The sequence below is a fragment of the Phascolarctos cinereus genome, unplaced genomic scaffold, assembly GCF_003287225.1.
Source record: "Phascolarctos cinereus isolate Bilbo 61053 unplaced genomic scaffold, phaCin_HiC Scaffold_9;HRSCAF=440, whole genome shotgun sequence".
In the NCBI taxonomy this organism is placed as follows: domain Eukaryota; kingdom Metazoa; phylum Chordata; class Mammalia; order Diprotodontia; family Phascolarctidae; genus Phascolarctos; species Phascolarctos cinereus.
In genome coordinates this window covers 118,182,898-118,206,147 of record NW_027556402.1, presented here as the reverse complement: position 1 = coordinate 118,206,147, position 23,250 = coordinate 118,182,898, and the positions used below count along the sequence as shown (strand labels likewise).

The window sequence follows — 23,250 nt, the reverse complement described above, 5'->3', positions numbered from 1 at the left end:
CCCCTTCTCAGAATAATATTTTTGAATGTATAAAATAACATACAGAGGATTAAAAAAGGAAACTAATTATGGAATCAAAACTACTTTTACAAAAAATGAACAAGCTCATGGCTAGTTTTAGAGAGTTGTTGTCTGGAGGCAATTGAGAATTAAGTGTCTTGCACTTAGCATAGACCGAACTTCTGAGACAGAACTTGAACCTAATTTTCCTGACTCTAGGGCTAATTCTCTAGCCATTTCACTACCTCACTGATGATCATACTGGCAAATTAAGTAGAACTGGCAAAAGAAGATAAAAAGGAAATGTGGAGGTCAGAGTAGGTCCTAAAAATTCAGCTAGACAACGTTGTCATTTGATGCTGTTTTATATCTTGAGATTAAACTACAGAAAATAAAATCAACAGGTATTTATTAAGCCCTTACTATGTGCCAGGTACTGTGCTAAAGAGTCTGCTAAGCCTCTTTTAAACATAACACTTTGAGAATTTGAAAGACAAAAGCAACCTAAGTATACAGCCTGAAGGATAAGGACATGAACTAACAGTGTTCAAGAAACAAGTCACTCCTCTAGAGAGTCAAGTAAAATGGTCATGGAAACAAAATTCTTTTAATGTGACAATCTCTGAAATAGGACTACAAATATGTCTGGGTCTGATTTTAGGAGATTCAGAGAATCTCAGAATTGGAAGGGACCTCGGGGGCTGCCTAATCCAACTCCTGAGCGTACAAGAATCTCTTCTACAGTATATCCTATGAGTGGTTGTCCCCTTTGTTTGAAGACTTGTAGTGGGGTGAGGGGATGACTGAAATCCAGCCTGATCTCCACAACCTCCTATAACCCTGAACATTGTACCCTTCTTTCATTTTCATCTCAAGACCTACATCCTCTACAAAGCCATCTTAACCTCATCTTCTCCCCATCTCCTCTAACACTCTTGTTCATTTTACTCATTTGGCACTCAAGAGATCTCATTTCAGTTCTGTAAGCATTTATGAAGTGCCTACTGTCTGCCAAGTACCGTATTAAGTTCTAAGGACACAGAGACAGAAACAACACAGTCCCTGACCTCAAGGAGGTCATGTTCCGCTTGGGGAAAACCATATTGTACACTGATTAAATAAAGGGCAGCAAGAGAGCTGCAAGAACTAGAATGTGAGCAGGTGGCCAGCTGTGGGTTTGCCCAGTAGGTGACATGTGGTATAGACTATTCCCTAATGAGATCAAGGACATATGAAGGTCTGTAGTCCACAGCTGTAAGCTACACTAGGCACGTGGGTCTCTCCGTACTTGGACGCCTTCTCATTAGGTGTTTGTGTGTGTCCAGTCTCTGACTCTCCAACCCATACTATATACGTTGGTGGGAGAATGTGGCTGAGATTTGTGGTTGAGTTGTTATATTTTGATTTTTTGCCTTCTACTTTTGCCTTCTACTGAGTAAATGTTATGCTATAATTATTCCTGCTTTTGTCTCATAGTAGCTAAATGTTATGATTATTCTTTTCACCATATTGTTTTAGAAATGTTTCATGCAAATGTTAAAACAACCACAAAAGAAAAAATCAAAAGCAAATGTTGCAAAATTATAAAGAATAAGAATGGTTAAAAGAAGAGATGGATGAAGACCCTTCCACCTCACCCCTTTGCAGAGGTGGGAAGTCCAGGAGTGTTGTACATTGCACATATTTATAGACTTTTTTTAAAAAGTATTGATTAGTTATGCTTATTTTTTCCTCTACTTTTTTTGTTATTAACAAATGCTATTTGTTATGAGATGGCTTTCTGGGAGAGAAAAGGATATTGAGGAAAATTGATGATATTAAAAAGTAAAGACCAATAAAAATCTTAAAAAAAGAAGTGATGGTGTTAAGGGATTATAGACTAATATACATAAGATATATTTTTGGATGAGGCCAATGTGGAAATTTTTTTACTATTAACATTTGTTAAAAGGGGTCCTTGGGGAGAGTGGGGGAAAGATGAGAAAGAGAAAAAAATAATTTTAAAAAGCCAATGAGGGGGCAGCTAGGTGGTGCAATGGATAGAGTACTTGGTCCTGGAGCCAGGAGGACCTGAGTTCAAATATGACCTTAGACACTAGCTGTGTGACACTGGGCAAGTCACTTAACCCTGACTGCCTCAAAAAAAAAAGTCAGTGGTGAACATTGTGTTTGTTTTATTGTAAATTGGAAATATAACTGTGGGAACTTAGAGGTAACAGTGTTAACTACAGTGTTAAGTATAGACAGGTACTCTTCCAACCAGACTTATACTGAAGACCCTAAATGTTGAGTACTAGCCTCTAGGCCTCTCCTCTGGGTAACCCCCCTGACCTGCCAAAGTAGGTGCAGTTAGGTGAGCAAAAACAGCCTCAGCCCAGAGAGGGAGCCTGGGGAAAGTTGGAGGTCATTGCCACAACCATGCAGAGAGGGAGGCGCTACTAGTAAGCAAAGGGACTGGGACAAGCCACCTGCAGAAGGGATTTGGGCTGAGTCTTGAAGGAAGCCAGAGAAACTAAGAGGTAGAAGTCAGGAGGGAAAGCATTCAAGTCAGGAGGGAAAGCATTCAGATATTAGGTACAGCCAACGCAAAGACGTGGGTTAGGAGATGGGAGTATCATGTGTGGCATAGCAAGTAGGGCAGTGTTGATATAACAAAGAGAACAGATGCATTTTTTTTCATTGTAAGAGGAAGAACATGGGCTGGATGCAAATTGCTTATTGCCATGTTTTAATGGTGATCCGTCCTTCACTACCCTCCAAGCCAAGGTGGGGTTTCTGTTTCTTGGCCTTCTTAGATAGATTTTTTTCATTTAGTGGGAATTGGGGACCACTGATACTTTTCTTTTTGGTTTTGAAAACAGATTCTTAATTGATATGTTTTGTATTTATATCACCTATATTTCCCCCTCATCCATACTAACTCTCTCCCCACTTAACCTTCCTGCCCAACTCTACATGTGTTTTCTTATATTTCTTCTTGGGGCCAATCTTGACTTCTTGTCTTTTTCAAAATAGTCCCTTCCCAATGTTTCTGAATCAACCCACATTCAAGTGCCTGGATGCCAGGTCCAGATCCCTTTCAGGTGATCAAACTATGCAAGTGTTTGAAGCAATACTACTTCACCTGTGAAAACCTCATTGTTACTCCTTAGCCATAACTACCAACCTAGTGTTGCAGAAGTGATCAAAGGAACCTCTGACTTGGACTGGGGCACCTCCCCTGGGCCTGGACACAGGTTCCTTGCTGAGACACCTGACCCTTGCTTGGATGTCACAGGTAACGCTTGATTGTTCCCCAGGGACTAGGATTGCTCTTTAATCTAACTGGTGGTGACTGGCTGAGCGGGAGGTGGGAGAGATTTCCCCCTCAGGAGAAGACAGAGCTGTAGAAACTGGCTTTCAACCTTTATACTTTAGGAATTGTTTACTCTCTCCACTGGACTTCCAAAAGTGGTGGGGTAGGGAAAAATCTGGGAGAAGAGATTTCCTGCAGTGATAATGGTCACATACCACACAAGCGTTACTAGATATATGCACGGTCTCCAAAATTAGATTTTAAGGTTCCCTTCCGCAGGTCCCATGTCTTATGACTTTAATCTCTAACACTTTCTGGACTGCCAGTTAAATTATGCTGATTACTGATTAAGTATGACTCTGTCTAGTGGCACTTGGCATTGATGTTACATCTACTGCATTTAATGTTAAAGTGGATTTAATGTAAAAGATATTGTGAGATAATTACCCATGCTTTAAAGATAATTTGTTTCCATTATATTAAGTGTGGATGTTATTATAATGTACATTTCAGATGGTAAGTGTAAGTCCAACTAATTTTTCCACCCTTCCTTGTAAGCAAAAATTAACTGAAAAAAATTACTACTCTCCTTTTTCTTAAGTATGTAAAAATTCTGCTGTATTATATAAAAGCCAATATATATTTCCCATTTTATACAATGATATTAATTGCAGCAATTGAGAGAGTTGGAGTCAGAAATATCCAGACGTTCTCATCTTAGCTCACTGAATTATTCTGCCTATCCACTAGAGATGACAGAATTTTAAAAGATACTTCTTGAATTTACCCAACTTAAAATGTCTTCAAAGCAATCAATCTGTTCTTGATATAAGGCTCAAATCTTGAATGTTTTAGGGCCATATTTATAAAATCTTACCATCTGAATTCTAAGTCCGCCAAGCAAAAATTAATGTTAACAAACAAGTGCTAGCACACATCTGCATAAACTAACTTCACATAATGAAATGAGCAGAAACAGAAGAACATCATACACAGTAACAGCCACATTATGGGATGACTGACTTTGATAGACTTGGCTCTTCACAGCAATGCAAGAATCTAAGACAACTCCAAAAAAATTCGCGATGGAAATTGCTATCCACACATATTCAGAAATATGGAGTCTGAATGCAAATGGAAGCATGCTATTTACTCTCCTTTTCCTTTGTTGTTTTGTTTTATTGCTTCATTCTCCTGGTTCCTCCCATTAGTTCTAATTTTCTTTACATCATGACTAATGGGAAAATATGAATGTATATGTAGAGCCTATATCGGATTGTATGCTGTGAGGGGAAGAAGTGGGAGGGGGAGAAAATTTAAAACTCAAAATCTTGTGGAAGTGAATGCTGAAAACTAAAAATAAATTAATTAATTAAAAAAAATAAAACAATAATTCAAAAAAATTCACATAAACTTTTTTGTGTTTTATATTTTTTACATCATTGATATTTCCAATAACCCTGTTCCCTTTCTCTGCCCACAGAACCCTCCCTCCTAACAGAAACAATTAGACGTAAATGATGTCCAGTTTGTTATGTTTGGCAACATGTACAACATTCTGCATCCATAACTAATATAATTTTTCTACTGAGAAGAGGGAAATACAAGTTTCATTAGTCCTATGGAATTGGTTGGTCATTACATTAATTTGAATTATGATTTTTAAAAAATATTTTATAGTATTGAGGTTGCTGTAGATATTGTTTTCTTGGTGCTGCTTTTGCTGTTTAGTATCAGTCTGTATAGATACTCCCAAAATCCTCTGAATTCTTTATATTTGCTTTTTTCCCATTTGATTGATGCCTTTTATTTGAACAAAGTTATTCTCAGAATTAGTTTTCCTCCCATTCCCTACATTCAGTGATCTTTTCCCTGTAACAAATTTTTTAAAAGATAGCGGCTGTTAAACAAAACCATGTCAGCCGGTACAAAATTCTACACTCCCACTCCTATGACTTCTACAGTGAAATGAGGGAGGTGAATTTCTTCATCTGTTCTTTCTGGCCAAGACTAGCCATTACCTATACATAGCATTTAGCATCATTTTTGTTTTTTCATTTACATTGCTGTAGTTATTATGTATACTGTTTTTATGTATTATGTGTACTGTTTTTCTGGTTCTGCTTATTTTACTCTGAATCAGTCCATACAAGTTTTCCCATCTTTCTCTGAATTTGTCATATTCATTTTTCAAATTATATTCATATACCACAATTTTCTCAGTGATTCCCCAGTCATTGAGCACTTAGTTTATAGTTCCTTGCTACCATAACAGGCTCTGTTATGAATACTTTGGTATATATTGTACCTTGTTTGTCTTTTACTTCCTTGAGACATATGTTAAGTGGTGATAATGCTAAGTCAAAGAGTATTAACAATCCAGTCACTTTTCTCATGTAATACCTAACTGTTTTCCAGAATATCTGGATCAATTCATAGCACACTACAGCTCACTAATGGACCCATCCTTTTGCAGTCCCATCGGCATTTAGGACTTCTTATTGTTGTCTTTTGTCATCTTTGCCAATTTAATGGTTGTAAAATGAAACTTGTTTATTTTGATTTGCATTTCTTTTATTATTACCAATTTGGAACATTTTTCCAGATGGTTGTTGATGGTATCTCATGAAAACTATTTGTTGCCAGGTATGTAATTCCTACTTTTGGGGAGACTGAGGTTGGTAAATCTTTATATTGAAATGGGGAGTTCTAAGCTGCAATGGATTAAGCTGATCAAGTGCTTGCCTTGAACCTGTCTCAATGTATGTAGAAGTATGGGAAGGGAGAGTAGGCTGCCTGCCTCAGGAGGGGTGAACTGGCTCAGACTGGGAACAGAACAGGTCAGCTTGCCCATGCTGATTAGTAATGGACTGCGTCTGTAAGTAACCGCTATACTTCTAGCATAGGTAAGAGGAGGAGGAGGAGGAGGAGGAGGAGAAAGGGGAAAGAGGAAAAGGAAGGAACAGAAAAAGAAAATTATTTGTTCATAGTCTTGCTCCACCTCCCCAAGTTCCATTCACTAAATGCCTTTTTTCCTTCAAGAAACAGATCAAGCACCACTTTCTATATGAAGCCTCTCATGAGGCCTCCAGTGACTCTCTCCCTAACTACTTTGTATTTATTTGTAATTACTGTCTTTATTTTTTATATACTCATATAAGTACTTTTTTTGTTTCTCTCATTAGACTGTAAGTTTCTAAGAGTACAATGAAGTCACCATTTTTTGCCAAGCTCTTTCAACACACCCCTCCTCAACAACTTAAATAAGCTCACTGAACCAAATTCTGAGTGGGAAAACCAACAAAAAATCACAGTGAGTCATTTTTCCAGCCCAGGGAAATTTAGGAAGATAGGAAGAGAAATCTGTAGACACTGGGGTAGGAACTGGCTGAGACCATGGTATGGCAGAAGCAGCACCCGTTTTGGGGTGTGATGGTGGTGGCACTGGAAGTAATACCCAGGGACAGTAAGAGGACTGAACACTTAGAAAGAGATCCCAGAGGACCCCTGTGCTAGCACTTGACACAGGATTGGGTGCCACTTGGCAGTTCTGTCACCCATTTCCCATAATTTTTAAAAGGGCAGAAAAAGACATCTTTTTTCTTAAATGCAGGAATCAAAATCAGATTGATTCTATTATCAGTTCCTGACATGGCCTGCTACTCACCAAAGGCATATTTTAGCTAAATCGTAATCTTGATAACATATTTAGTTATAAGAAGTATTAGAATGTAGCCTTTCTATCACAATTAAATTTCAAAGTAATTTAATTATGGCAGTGCATAAAGCTATTGTATATTTTAAAATGATAAACATTAAGACATTAATACAGATTAGTTACAAAGACAAATTTATGAAAAAAGGAGAAAATTTTTCTTCTAAAGATTTTTAAACAAAGTGTTAGTTAATTCAAACTGAAATGTGCAATAACAAAGTTAAAGCAAACTAATTGTTTTAATTTCTCAATAGAAGCATTTGTCCTATAAATGTTTAATTTCCTTAAGGAAAAGTAAATTCAAAAGTCATGTTTTACTCACAGTCATATCCAAAAATATTCACAAAGTGTAACCTGAGCCACCACCACAGCGTTTGAGTCTGAAAGGAAGATCTGAGTAGGAAAATTGTGTTAAATCACTAGAGTTTATCTTTCAATGTTTGATTAACAGTGGTGCTGGGTTAAGACTTTGAACCTTCACTTCCTGTAAATTTTCCAAGCCCATTCTTTCACTTGTTTTTCTTTCCTTTTATACAGTTTTCTTCTTCTAATTCTAGTAATCCTTGTGTAGTCCTTCAGGATCAACAACAAAAAATTATAAATTATAAAAAGGATTGGGTGCAGGGTTCAGTGAATTACTACTACTAATGACAAACTTCTTAGAGGATTGCAAAGTACAAGTATTTCATTTGCTCCCTCTGTGGAGGTAGGTGCTATTATTATCCTCATTTGACAGATTGAGAAACTGTGACTAGGAAGGGTTAAATGACTTGCCCAGGCAGAATCATGCACCCGGTAAATGTCAGGCCACATTTGAACTCTTTACTCCAGGTCTAGCCTTCTATTCTTCTATTCACTACACCACTTACCTGCCTAATATTGATAATAATGACAATAAGTGATCATGTTTCATTCTCTACCTTACTCACCTCTTTTATTTTTCTCTTTTCATGCCCTTACAAATTACTTGGTATTTAATTTTTGGTGTATATGCTTTATTCCCTGCTGTACAGTGTAAGCTCCCTGAAGGCAGGGGCCATTTTGTTTGTGTCTTTGTATCACTAACACTTAGCACAGGACTTGGCATAGAGTAAGTGGTTTTTTTGCCTTTTTGGTGAGGCAGTCGGGGTTAAGTGACTTGCCCAGGGTCACACAGCCAGTAAATGCCATGTGTCCGAGGCCGCATTTGAACTCAGGTCCTTCTGACTCCAAGGCTAGTGCTTATCCACTGTGCCACCTACTTGCCCCTGGAGTAAGTGTTTCAATAGATGCTTGTGGAACTGAATTTAATTTCTCTTTTCATTATTTCACTTTTCCTACTCTGGCCCTTTACTATGCACTAAGGTGGCAATACCATTCCTAGCAATCACAGGTATTATTTTGTCTCCTTAGTAAGCCTTTGGGTTTAGAAGGTTCCCAACCCCTGTTTTTTTCTTCCTTTCTGGAACCAATTTTTAAAAATCCTAACTCCAACTCTGTGATGTTGAAGTGGCTAGATAGGCAGCTGCTACTAATCAATAACAAATTTTCATGGGGGTCCCACTGACATCCCTCCTCCAATATTCACCAGCAGAGCAAGGAAACTCCAACACAACATAATGGGAATCAAAAGCTGCTTTTTAACAGACAATAAAACTACATTCTTAGCCATATTTCAAATGTTGTTTTTATTTTTCATTTCCTGTTTAGCAAGTTTATTATATGGATTTTAACCATGATAGCAAGTGCATTTGATTTTATCAATATCTTTTATTTTTATATAATCTTCACTTCCAAATATAGATAGTTGCTTGCCCAACACCCTACAAGTCATCTCTTATAATAAAAAATAAGTAAAAGAGACTGAAAAAGCAGTTCAGCAAACACAACGAACACATCAACTAAATTGTATAATATGTACAATATGTCATACCCAGAATTCCTGAACCTGAAGGGGGAGAGCAGTGAATTTTTTCAGCTCTTCTCAGGTGACAGATTTAGACGTAACTGTAGAGTGCTCTGGTTCTGTCCTTGTTCTTTCCATGGATGTTGGTACAGCAAATTCATTGTTAAGAATGAGAAACAACTGGTGCTATGGTGGAAGCTCATTTCTAATCACAGCTTAGCCCCTAACTAGTCGTGTGACCTTGTGTCTGGTTCATGCTTCAGCTTCCTCAGTTATAAAAGGAGAGGGTTGGACTCCAACTGCCTTTCCAATTCTATAAAAATTTTATCAAAGCACTTGCTATGATTAGCAGCAACACATGAACTGACAGAAAAATAAACAAAAAATTTAACAAATTTTTTTTTCCCTTTTCATCTACAGAGTAAATTGAAATTAAATTTATGGATACATCATAGTTCTGGTATCATAGGTCCACCAGAACCATTTATACTTCTGAGGTAGGCATGAGTTTCTCCACCACAAAAATGATCAAACTAACAGGCAACGGTTGGTGATTTCTTATTTTTCTTATTGTTGTTTAATCGTTTCAGTCATGTCTGACTCTTCGTGACCTCATTTGAGGTTTTCTTGGCAGAGAAACTGGAGTGGTTTGCCATTTCCTTTTCCAGTTCACTTTACAGATAAGGAAACTGAGGCAAAACAGGGTTAAGTAACTTGCCCAGAGTCCTACAGCTAGGAAGTGTCTGAGGCTAGATTTGAACTGAGGAAGATGAGTATTCCTGACTCCAGGCCAGGCAATCTATCCACTGTGTCACCTAGCTGTGGGTTCACTTAATGTCATATGGTTAAAAAAAAACAACCCAACAACAAAACACTTAACTGAGTTATTTTGGAAATTTTTGTGGCGTCAAGGTAAGAAGCTACAGGATTCTTCACAACAAAGCCTAATCCACAGAAGCACAGTATTGCTGTTGAGAAAGTGATTGTATTTACTTAGTGTTGCTGTGCAGACTGACCTTCATCCAGGACATATGTTAATAAATAAGAGGAATGGCCTACTGGCATTAGAGCGTTAGAGAAGAGGTTCCTGATCTTCCACTAGCCCATCATTGGAAAGTAGGCATATTGCATGAGATGTAACATGCAGAGTGTAATATCTGTAAACTACTTCATTTGATTAATTAAAGATTTTTTAGTGTATGTGTTGAAATTTTGAATTATAGTAAATTAGCTTCCATAAATGAAAAGCACTAACATCTAGAACCAGATATGACACAAATTCAGGTTCAATATTGAAAACTATTTCTATATTTATATTCAAAGATTCAATACCTTTGGAACTTAAAAATCATTAAACAAAAGGTAAAAACTTTGAAGAGGTGCTGAAACTACTACTGTGACTATTGGCAAGGTTCTTCCAAATAGATTCCTTATATCAAGAGATGTTGTCTGGTAGAAAAAGCATTGAATATGGAGAAATATCTGGGTTTACATGCCAACTTTGACAACAGCTGCATAATCTTGGGAATCAGTTTCTTAAACTATAAAATGGGCAAAATAATACTTGCACTATTCACTTCCCAGGATTGTTGAAAGGAAAATGCAAAGTGATATATAAATGTGAACTATCACTGCTCTATTATGGGGAAGCATGCCCCTTTCTTTTTATAAGAGACTCCTGACTGTATGCATTTCTAATTTTTTATTATGAAATGCTGAACAGAAAGGAAGTTATGAATACAGTGTGACACATATATTGTAGAGTCAGACTTCTTTTTTTTACTTTTTCATTAATTTAAAATTTTAATACCTCTGTCAATTAGAATCCAAAAGATTTAATATTTTTAAAATTTCAAATATATGCCACTGTATGTGTGACTTCCTTTTGGTTCAAAATTTCACTGTAAAAGATCATAAACATATATTTACATGTATATTTCTTCGTAAGAAAGGGGCATATTGACACTAACATGCTAAAATAATCTATTAGTAAATGGTAAAATTAGTAATTAGTAAAATAGTAATAGAAATCATATCTATCTATATGGTGATTTGCACATTCCTCAAAAAAATTCCATGAGGTGTAGGTAGTGCAAAATTTTTTTTTAAATCTTCATATATCAAGATAATAAATAAGTTTTACTAAAGAGAAAATAAATCCTAAAGCGTACTTACAAAATGTCCCCCAAAGATTAGTTTCACAACAGTTATGAACTTTTAGGTTCTTCAAAGTTGGAAATTGTGACATTAGGGGACAGGCAGCATGATATCACTGAAAGATGGCTACATATGGAATCGGGACCTGGGTTTCAGTATTGGCTCCAAAACTTACTATTTGGGTAAGTCTTCGGACCTTAAATTTTTCATTTCAACAGTGAAGGGATTGGACTGAGGTGGTATCTCAAAGTTGTTTTAATTTCCATATATCTTATTAGAGAATTTGAACAATTTTTAAGTAATTATTTACATGTGTTTCCTCTTCCAAATATTGCTTGTTCTTATATAATCACAAAATTATAGCTTATCCATTGACCTTGTGACTGGGGAGAATACTGCCCCTTTAAATTTTCATCAGTTCCTTATATGAATGTATATTAGACTTATACATGATCTATTAACTACAAACTTTTACTTTTTGTTTTGGCCTACTAATCCTGATACTGTGTTTAAACCCTTGACACAGTTAACACAAGCAAGAAAAGACCCATATATTTTTAAAATTCAGAGTAGCACTATTTGTAACGGTATAAAGAAATAAAGTATGCTTCCAAGTATTCTAGAATAGCTGAATATGCAGCCCCATGTGAATTTAATGGAGTATTACTGCACTGAAAGGAAGCAGTATCTTTGCCAAGAAAACCCCAAATGGGGTCATGGAGAGTGGGACATAACTGAAACAACTGAACAACAACAACAGGTCTAACCATGTCACTCCCCTGCACAGGAAGATTCAGAGGCTTCCAACTCTAGGATTCAATATAAACTCCTCTGTTGGGCATTTAAAGCACTTCAGAGTTATTGGGGTTTAAAAAACTTTCTATCTTTGATAAGTATCCATTCTTTCAGATTCCTGAATTTATCACATAGATAATGCATGCATAATCATCTTTTACAATTTAAATTTTTCTTTTTATTCCTTGTGATTCCTCTCTCATTTTGGTAATTTGAGTTTTGTTTGTTTTTAGTAAATTTAGTGTTTATAATTTTAATGGTATTTTAAAAAACAGCTCTTGATTTCATTTAAATTATTCTTTGTTATCCATTTTGTTAAGTCTGTGATTTTAATAATTTCCATTCTTCTGCTTTCTTCTGACATATAAAAATGTTATGTCTGGTGTTAAAAATTATCTCTAACTACATCCCATGGATTTTGACATATGTATTATTACTAAATGTAAGGTAATTTATTAGTGTTTTTGCTTTAGAGTTCCATGTTAATCTATGCCTTCTCATCAGATGATCATTATTTCTGTCTAGATTTATTGAATTATGTTCTGGAAATAAAAAAGATAAAATTTCTGCCTAAATTTACCTAGGATGTCTTTATGGCTAAGAATATGATGAATTTTTGTGAACCACTGAACTTGGAAAAAAAAAAGATACATCGCTTGCTTCTTATATTAAATTATAATCACATTTATGTAACAACTGGGAGGACCCTGAAGTCTCTGATTACTCTTGCTCTGAAATCCCTTGATAGTTTTCCCAGGTTCAATATGGCTGTTTTGGGTGCTCAAATTTGTAAATCACAGCCAAAGCCCTAACCCAGGACAATACCCTCTATTACCAAACCATCTAGCTCCCAATCCAACAACAAAAATACTTGAGTTGCAAAAGGTGTATAAATAACACAAAACAGATCTAATAGTACAGCTGTCCTCTGGCCACCATACACAAAAGGGTAATCCCATATAGGTCCCATTGGGAGCATAATCAAATTCCTCCCTAATCTCTACTAATAGCCCAATTCACCATACCACAAATACATACACACATATACAAACACTACCTGCAGACACATATATTATTTAACACTATTCAAATTTGTAATTTTTTCTTTAATTTTTTGAAGTCTACTAATACTAATTTTATATGTATTTTTAATTGTAATATCATAAGCTTTCTTTACATAAATTTAATTACTATATTATTTGGTACATATATGTATGTATACATATATATATATATAATTATGTGTTTATTATTTTTTTAAGTACAGTAGAATATGCCTACTTATCTCTGTGGATGCTTTCCACATTTTAAATCTGTTTTGTTATATTACATGTTAATGGAATGACACAGTCACATTGGAACATAGGCCTCATAAGATGGTAAAAAGCTTAAGATTCAGTGCCATCTGCATTGAGGAGTTCTGTAGGAGTGTCTCAGGATAGGCTGAAATCTGCTGACTTTTATGGCAGGTTGGACTCTGTGAAACTTCTTGCTTTAATTCTGGGATCAGGATTCTTCTGGGACTCCATGACCAGAACAGACCATGTGTTCACCCTTCCATCTCCCTGCTCCAAATGTAGACTGCAGCTGTCCCCCTCCATCACTGTTTAATCAAGCAGCCAATTTTTTTTTTACTCTAGTTCTTTTTCCATGAAGTGTCCCTTTCCTCTGCTTTCTTCTAAGTCATGTGATCCTCTCTCCAGGTACAAGTAAGTACCCATGTGAATCTAATGTCCTGGTACTTTCTCTAATAAACAGCAGTTCTCTTGTCTCATCACTGTGGGCTCAAGTTGTGCCAGGGCTTCCATTAAGGGAAGAAGTATTCCCTGCTCATTTTATGTTTGAATGCTCAATTAATTTGCCGTTTTGTCAACAGAGTCAGTCAGTCAGTAAACATTAAGCACCTACTATGTTCCAGGCACTGTGCTAAATGCTGAAAATGCAAAGAAAGGCAAAAAGGCGATCCTTGTTTTCAAGGAGTCCACAGTCTAATAAACATAGTGAATGCCTGGTGCAGCAACCCTCTCCTCCAATTCAATCTATCTGTAACTTAGTAAATAAGTTCTAGGGAGCTGCCTAAAGTACAGAGAATTATAGTGACATGCCCAGAATTACACAGCTAGAAAATAGCAGAGGTGAGATGTGAACGTGTTTCTGTTTCCACTTAAGATAGTGCTTTATTCACTATACCTCAAAATACACAAACACATACACATAAGCAAGTACATACATACACATATATTGTTCAATACTATTCATATCTGTAACTTTTTTCTTTGATTTATCAATTCTGATAACAAGATCTACTAATATTCATTTTATATGTATTTCTTGGTTGTAATATAAGTTTCCTCTTGTAAATGTAATTACTATATTATTTGGAATATAGACATATACACACACATATACATATATGTATATATATGTATATATGTATATATATGCACACACGTTTTAAGCACAGCAAAATATTCCTGTTTATCTTTGTAGATGCTTTCATATTTGAAATCCATTTTGTTATGTATCATCAATACAACTCAGGATTTTCTTGACCTTTCTATAGTGTGTTTAATTTTAGTTTGGGCTTTCAATTTAAACATCTAGCTCTTTTCCTATCAGATTCATTTATATATTCATCAAACATTTATTATGAGCTTATTATAGATAAAACATGTTGCCCACCTCCTGATAGAGACTCAAGAGTACAAAGTGAGATATATTTTTTGGAAATGGCCTGTGTGGGAGTTTGTTTTGCTTGACTATACATGTTTGTAATGGGTTCTGTTTTTCTTGTTTTCTCCATGGTGAAGGGAAGGTGAGAAAGCCAGAAGGAGAGAGGCCAATCTCTGTTTGAAGATAAAATAAAATTTAATTTTAAAAATAATCTTTTAGATTTATAAGTACAAAATTTTGATACATTTGTTATAGCCAACATAATTCTGGATTCCATTTTGTAATCAATTCTGTAATTTTGTCTTTTTGTGGGAGATTTCATTCCATTTACACTTAATGATAAAATTGTTTTCTTTTCTTATCCTCTACTATTCTTTGTTGAACTGTTATTTGTTTTGCCAAAAGGTTAAATAAATATTTTTATTTTCCTATTTCTATAACTAAGCCAAATATAACAAGGTAAAAAATACAATTTCTACATTTTATGCTACAAAATTAGTAAATATTTCTAAAACCTGACATCTACCCTCACTCACTCTGTCAAGCAAAGATTCACTTGGAAATTGCAACACACTGTCTCCCAGCCCTTTTCACAATATTTCACCTTTTTTTCTCCTTTGTTTATATGAAATATCATTTTACTTCTTTGATACCTAATCTAAAGGATCCATGGTTTTGTTAAATTCCATCTACAGATGTAGACTGAAACTTCCTTTGTGTCTTAGTAAATTGTTTTTATAAATTGTTATTTTAAAAAATCACCTGATAATTAGTCCTTTTTTCCCAGAAAAATCTGGCAAAATCTTGACTGACTTTTAAAAAACTAAAACTTTTCTACCTAGTTGCTTAAAAGATTTTTTTCTTTACTGATATGATTTAGAAGTTTCATGATGATATTTCTGGTTGAGTTGAATTTTAAGTTTCTTCTTATTGAATTCTTCCTATTTGTGGAGCATGACTGGTTTTGATAGGTCTGGAAAATTTTTTTTTTAATTTCCTGAAATGGTGATCAGATGCTTATGTCTTTTTTTTTTTTAAATTTTCTGGGGCCCAAATAATTCTGCGGTTTGCTGTCCTTGAAATGGTTAAACTGCCACCTGAAATTGTAAATTTTACCTCTATTGCTTCCCTATGTTTTTCTATTATTTTCTAATCTTCTTTTGCCACTTCAACAGCACTATCATTATTCTCTGTTCCATTAATCCTGTTTCTGGATGAGTCTTCTGAAATGTCCAGATTCGTTGTATATATTTTCCATCATTACAGGCTTTCTCATTTTCTTTTCCTGGAATCTTCTGGCTACATTTTGTCATTTCTTTAATTTTTCTTGTTATTCTTAAAAATAAATTTGATTCCTTATTTTAATTCTTTCAGTATGTCTGATATTCTTTTGAGCATATCTCAGGATTTCTTGTGTCACTTCGGATCAAATTTTTAACACCAGTTCAAGGTGTGCTTCTGGAGCCTTTTCCTTTGATTCCCTTGATGTATATTTTTCCTATATAGAAGCTTTTTGTTGGTTTACTCATTCTCTTTTAATTTTCCAGTCCTATTTTTGAAGGCAACTTTGAGTAATCTGCCTCTCTTGCCACCTTCCTAGAAGTTTCCCAAGATAATTTTCAGTGTGACATAGTAGTTAATACACTGAAAAGCCTCTTCCTTCCCTGTTCCCCAGGCACCCATTGTTTTCACATTATTCCCTGGCTATCCAAAGTCACTGGTCTAAGGTATTCCAGCCTCAAAAATTATAACTAAACAACTTTCCCCTAAGATTTGGTAGGTTTTCGGAAATATGATAACCAGATTGAAGTAATTAAATTAAGAGAGGTGTGTGTGTGTATGTATGAAAAAAAGGTTTGTTCTTCTTGGAGGTTACTTTTTTTAAGAGAAACTTGATTACCCAAATGAATTTGTAATTGGTAGTCTGACAAGTGGAGTCATGGGGCTATCTTCCTTTTTCCCAGATTTTAAGTACAGGGCTACTTTTGGCCCAATTCTACTACTGATCAGCATAGGAGCTAAGACTTATTCCATTTCTGACATCAGTTGGTTTGTCCCTCCTTATGCAACCTGGTGGATCATATTTCCAAAGGCTCACTGTGTTGACTCTGGAATTGGGATAGATTGGCCTAGGTAATTCTGTAGCTCAGTACTCCCAAGCTCAAGAGAGCCATCAATCTTAGCCTTTGTGGTAGCTGGGACTACAGGCTGCCACCATGACTGACTGTATTTTCTACAAGGTAGTTTGATATAGACTGCTGGAGCTCTAGAATGAGTTGAGCGTCAGAAAAGTATATGAAATTACTGAGCACTTATTAGGTATGAGCACTGGGCTAGATACAGAAAGGAAAACATATGCAGAGGATCTTATGTCTCTAGAATTTATAAAAAGCAGAAACTTTCATGACCTCTAGGTGGCAGATAAATACTACTATAGATTAATAAGTTTCAGAATTCTGGAACAAAATGTTAAAAGTCAAATGTAGATATCTATAAATAAGATTTAAAAAAAACAAATAAGCAACAGATCTAGAGAAAAAAAGAAAAAGGATAGCATTTATAAGAATGCCAGAAGTTAAGGTACAACAAACCTAAAGGATACTACTAATTAGACAAAAGTAGAATAATTATAATTTTCACAGCCATACCAGATATCTTTTGTTAAATGGAAGAAACAGGTCCATTGACGAGGCAGATTTTAGAGAATCTGCAACACCTAGATAACTAGAACAGTCAGGTTTCTTTTACCTTTTATTGGTAAAACCAAACAGTCATCACCATTAATATGGTATCTCTAATAAAATTATAAAGGTTACTTGGTAATTAAGATAGTAATCAAAAGCTTTGTATAAAATTATCTTTGAAATGTAAACATCATTGTAATCACCATTCATAATATAAGTATTTTCAAGCTGACTTCTTACTGTAACATTCTCTTAATGTTACTGTTTGATTGTCTACACATACATAAATAAAACTTAATTTATTTGGAACCCACTAACCCACAGAACTGTACTATGAACAGCGACTCTTCAAAGTGGCCAGAAAGGGAAAGAGTCAGCTGATCAAGACTTCCTGAAAATCAGCCCATGTATCCTCTTCTGGTACAAATGCTACATCTGATATCGTTGATTTCTGCACCACATAACATGTGTTCCTGAAAAGGTGTGGGTAAATCAACATTTTATAAATCCATAATTGGACTAGATTATCCAAGCTCCCTTTCAACTCAAATTCAATTTCCATACTATTTCAAGCACACCAGAAAAATTAGTTATTTAAAAGAACAGTATGCTAGATCTTTTTTATAAAGCAAAGAATATTTTATAACACTTCTTTATTTTTTTTAATGAGTTTGAATTTTGATAAACAGCATTGAGTTTTCTTAAAACAGGGCATATCTTATCCCCAGTGGAATGCAAGTCAACTGGCTGGCTTAGGCTAGGGAGTGCTCTCTACACAAATTCAGGTAAGTCGTCCATGAAAGAATCTCAGCTAATCAACATAAATGAATATCAGTGATAATCAGGATCTTTTTTCTCATGATCATTTTTCATAATTCCATTTCAAAAAGTAATTCTCACACTAATGAAAACGGAATTCAAGTTAAGTTTTGACTGCTGCTCCTTTACATTTGTTATTAACTTTCTATATCATATTCTACATAGCAACTCTTCTCAGTATTTTCTTCCCTCCTTGTACCTTCCACACCTACCTTGGCCTAATCTACTCCATACCCTTCCAGACCATGATCTAACTTAGACTCTTATGCTTCACTGAGAAGACTGAGGCACTCTGACATAAGCTCTCTTGGTTCCCTTCCTCCACTCCTAATAGAACATACATGATCATAACCCAATTTCTACTCCTTTACTCTGGTTACTGAAGATAGCCCTTCAAATATGTGAAATAATTATCACCTGTACTCCCCATGAAATCATCTCTTTTTCAGACTAAACATCCTCAGTTCCTCCAGTTGATCCTTATATGGCATAATATCAAGGTCCTACACCATCCTGGTTGCCTCTCTCCAACTCATAATATCTTTCCTAAAATGTGGCATCCAGAATTGAACACAGCACCCCAGCTGCAGTTTGACAAGGGCAGGGTACAGTAATTCTGTTACCTCCCTAGTCATTTGTTTCTCTAAATGCTGCCTACGAACACATTAGCTTTCCTAGCTTGCCATATCATACAGTTCATTCATATTTAGTTTGTGGTTCAGAAACACTCCCAGAATTTTTTCTGAAAAATTAGCCCATCTTGGGGCAGCTAGGTGGTGCAGTGGATAGAGCACCGGCCCTGAAGTCAGGAGTACCTGAGTTCAAATCCGGCCAAACACTTGACACTTACTATCTGTGTGACCCTGGGCAAGTCACTTAACCCCAACTGCCTCACCAAAAAAACCCAACCAAACAAACAAAAAATTAGCCCATCTTGTACATATGTACTTAATTATTTGAACCCAAGTGTGAGATGACATTTATCTCTATGCTCTTATGCTCATGTGAATAAACAAAAGATCTTTTCTAACTGGGAGAAGGAAGTAAAGATCAGACAGGGTTCTTAGAATAGGGGGGATCTCAGCTAGGTCTTATTTCAACAAGTGGAAATATGAAGTTCACTATAGAGAGAGGAAACAAAGTGAGCAAAAGGATAGAGATGGGAAGGGAGGGCATGGCTGAAGAATGGCAACTAGTCCAATTTAGCTACAGCCTAAAGTCTACGAAAGGTGGGAGACCAGGAATGTATTCTCTCAGAATTCAAGGAGAGAGAATATAAAAAGTGACAATGTCAAATGCTACAGACCAATGATGTCCAACTCTAATAAAAATGGGAGCCACTAATCCATAAATAAGGAGCCCTGCAGACATCATCTTGACTGAGTTTTAAAATGTGATAACATCTATGTTTTACTGTATATTTATTTATTTAAACATTTCCCAGCTAGATGGTGCAGTGGATAGAGTGCCAGGTCTGGAGTCAGGAAGATCTGAAATCAAGCCTCAGCTATTTCCTACCTGTGTGACCCTGGGCATGTCACTTAACCCTGTTTGCCTCAGTTTCCTCATCTGGAAAATGAGCTGGAGAAGGAAATGGCAAACCACTCCAGTATCTCTGCCAAGAAAATCCCAAATGGAGTCATGGAGAGTTGGACACAAATGAACAACAACAGCATCATAGTTTAGGGCTTGAAGAAAGATGGAACCTCTAACTATATACATAAGATGGCAATGAACCTGGGGAAAAGGAAACACGAAAAAATGCACGAAAAACAAAATTTTTAGAAATGAATGTCAAAAATTGTTTTTACTTTTAATTGGGGAAAAATAAAATATCAAATAAGTTTTTAAATGCATGAGAAAAAGGATGACAGGGAACAGGTTGAGGGAAAGAAGCAGGCATAGCCCTTCCTCTGAGACAAAAAGAATGAGTGAAGACAGAAGTTTTGAAGTGTACAAGCAGGGAATTCATGACAACTTCAGTATTTTTAGTACTGCAGGGTCTTAGGTCATCTGTTATGAAGTGTAGTGATGAAACTGGAAGCTTGAAGGGATGAAAAGTATGAAATATTTTCCCTAGGGGATGTACTTAATGAGAGTTGAATGAAACAACTGATAAGCAGCACTGAAGGCTCAGCTGAGGTCATGTAGCATAATAAATTAATGACGAATGAAATCAGCACAGTTCTATGACTTTTTCCAATAATGCACAGTTGTTCAGGGAATACAGAAATTGGATGTTGGGGGCCTAGATGTTGGATTGAAGGAGGCCTAGAAGTGGGGTTGGATTCTAGGGTGGTAGCAAATGAGTCGTTGAAATATGTAACAATGAGACCACACCTTTCTGGTTGGCTGTCTTGTGTTGTGGGCTTCAGAGTGTTACTTGATCTAACAAATGTTTATTGAGAACTCACTAATGATGTGATAATGTGTTCTGGGTACCTTGGAGGAGTCAGGGTTGCACATAAGACAAGTATACAAATAATTATAGGAGAAGGTAAAATATGCTGTAGAGTTTAGGAGGAAGGAGAGAGAAATCAGTAATTCAATCAGCAAGCATTTTGGGGGCACCTATGTGCCAGGCACAGAGTGCTAAGCTCTAGGAAAACAAATGTAAAGGCATATCTCTTTTAGATGCAGATAGCTGGGTGAAGGGAACAGGGTGGAATCAAGGTCAGAGAAATACACAAAACACACCCAAAAAAAAATACCTTAGAGATAAGGTACTCAGATTTAAAATGCCCAAACATATGACTGACATGAGGATTTCTGAAGATAGTAGCTAGAAAATCTTGATTACTAGAATTGTTTGGTGACTATAGATCAAATGTGTATTGCTTAGGTATGGTGGAAATGTGGATTTTGTTTTGTCATCATGAGACAGGCCTGAGTCATATCACTGAAGGGTCTTGTGCTTTGGACCAGTAGGACCAGAGTGGAGCTGAGGTGAGTTCACTTGGACTGAGGGCTCATTAAAAAAGCTGTGAACTATAAACTGATCTCAGGAGAAATGTCTGATTGGTTCTGAGAAGACACTTCATATCTTACATTATTATCTTCTGCTTGGAAGAGTAGACTGGAGGAAGCCAAGTTTTGCCTTCACTTTTCCCTACTCTACTACCTACTATTTGAGAGGTGGAAACTCCTTAAGAGCCCACTCAAGAAAGCCAACCCAGAGAAGCTCTGATGATCTTAGGCTTAGGGTAACCCCATAGTATTAATAGTTTCAGAGCTCAGCCAAGGCAGCTCAGCCTAGTAAACCTCTATAGATTTGACTTGGGATTTCTTCTTTTGCCGCAAGAGCCTAACACTACCGTACAGAGTAGCCAGCAGAGTAATGGTTCTGTCCAGCAGTGGAGCAAAGGCCCAGAAGAGGACCACGTGAGTTAGAGAAGCCGGCAAAGAAGCAACCCCATTCATCAGTAAATTGTTGCACAAACTCTTCCTGAAGTTGACAAAGGACATCAAGATCTGTAGTACAGAGTTGTGAGCTGCCTCAGCCACATGTGTTCCCTATGCATCTGCTTCTTTGCTATGGTTCTGTTATGGTCAATGATCACTCTTTCCTAATGGACAGCATCTGTGGAAGTGTGCATTATTGGAAGACTGTATTTCTGGTTTACTGGAGGATTATGTTATTATTCTTGCTTTGCCTTTTTCTTAGTAAATGTTTTAGAGTAAGACTTGATGAAGAAAAAAATAAATATCCCAAAGTTAGTAAAGTTGTACTTTTTTTTTCCTCCTAAGCAAAGCAAGCCTAGTAACCATTTGTGTCTGGAAATAGAGGGTTGGGTCCTAGCACCTCACACTTTCTCATTAATTTCTCCCACATCCAGAAGCAGTCTCTGCTTTCCTTTCTTCCTTCACCTTTCATCCTGTACAGACAATCCTAGCAGAACCAACTGGCTACTTATATATGTAGCACTATGGTATATACATATATGTACCGCATACAAAATAGAGTAGAAGGACAATGACCTTAAAGGGAAATGCACTAGGAGCTGGGGACACTGGGAAAGGCCCCCTACAGAAAGTGGTGTTTGAGCCGAGCCTTAAAGGAAGTCAGGGATTCTAAGGGGCAGAGATCAGTAGGGAAAGTTACAAACTCAACTTATACAAAGGCATGAAATCAGGAGATGAAGCATCATATGTAAGGAACATTGGGTAGAATGGATATGACTGGAATGTAGAATGCATGGATGGGAGTAAAATGTGTAAGAAGACTGTGAAGATAGGTCAAAGCCAGGTTAAAGAGCTTTAAAGATCAAACACAGGACTTTATATTTGATGCTACAGGTAATAGCGAGCCACTGGAGTTTACTGAGTTGGGAGGTGACATGATTGGACCAATGATTTAGGAAATCACTTCTGCTATTGCGTGGAGGATGAACTGGAGTAGGAAGAGGTTTGGGGCAGGGAGATTAATTGGAAGGCTACTGCAGTAGTCCAAGTGAAAGGTGATCAGGGTAACCTTGTACAGTGGTGTAGAGTTTAGAGAAGAATATTTATATGAAAGATGTAGTCGAGATAGAAATGACAAATTTGGCCAACTATTAAGATAAATGGAGTGATTTAGAAGTTGAGGATGACATTGAGGTTGTGAACATACATGACTGGGAGGATGGTTGTGCCCTCTACAGAAATAAAGAATTTTGGAAGAGGAATGGGTTTTGAGGGGAAAATGAGTTCTGTTTTTGCTACATTCAGTTTGAGATGGCCTATGGGACATGTGGTTTGAAATGCCCAATAAACACTTTATGACATGGGACAGAAGATATTATTTATATCTGGGAAATATCAGTATGGCAGTTATAATTGAACCCATATGTGGCAGAAGCAGTATTTCTTAAGGTGCTGTCTCTCACAGGCCTAAGCAAGTTTTTCATCAAAATTACTGAAACCATCTTGAAGACTTAACTGTTCCAGGGAAATAAGGCTTAGGACACTGATGTGGCTCCCTTGTGGCCCAAGTATAAAGCAGCATACAAGAAATCAAGGACTCCTTCCTTACATGGATAGACCAGCACTACCAACACATGAGCAAGAAAACTACACCCACCTAAATCAATGCATTATTCTTTCTGAGTATTCTTTCCATGGTACAGCTAAATAAACCTACTTTTGCTAACTGTTAGATGGCTTACAAATGTCTCATTTCAGTAGAATTCCAAATCTGAAGCACTAAACCAGCCTGAATCAAGACCAGGACCAACTAGGACCAGCACCA

General features: G+C 36.4%; 1 protein-coding gene across 2 annotated transcripts in view; it reads right to left on the bottom strand.

The window, feature by feature from the left end:
- Nucleotides 1-23,250, bottom strand: part of LOC110194906 (uncharacterized) — a 68,943-nt gene that overhangs the window by 40,683 nt on the left and 5,010 nt on the right. Inside the window, exon 1 of one of the 2 annotated variants that reach the window (XM_020967494.2) lies at nt 7,333-7,419. The exons of the other annotated variant lie outside the window; for it this stretch is intronic. Coding sequence (XP_020823153.1) covers nt 7,333-7,338 — 6 coding nt within the window. The 5' untranslated portion in view covers nt 7,339-7,419. Of the gene's footprint in view, nt 1-7,332; nt 7,420-23,250 lie in introns of those variants that run through there. 2 annotated transcript variants of the gene reach the window in all.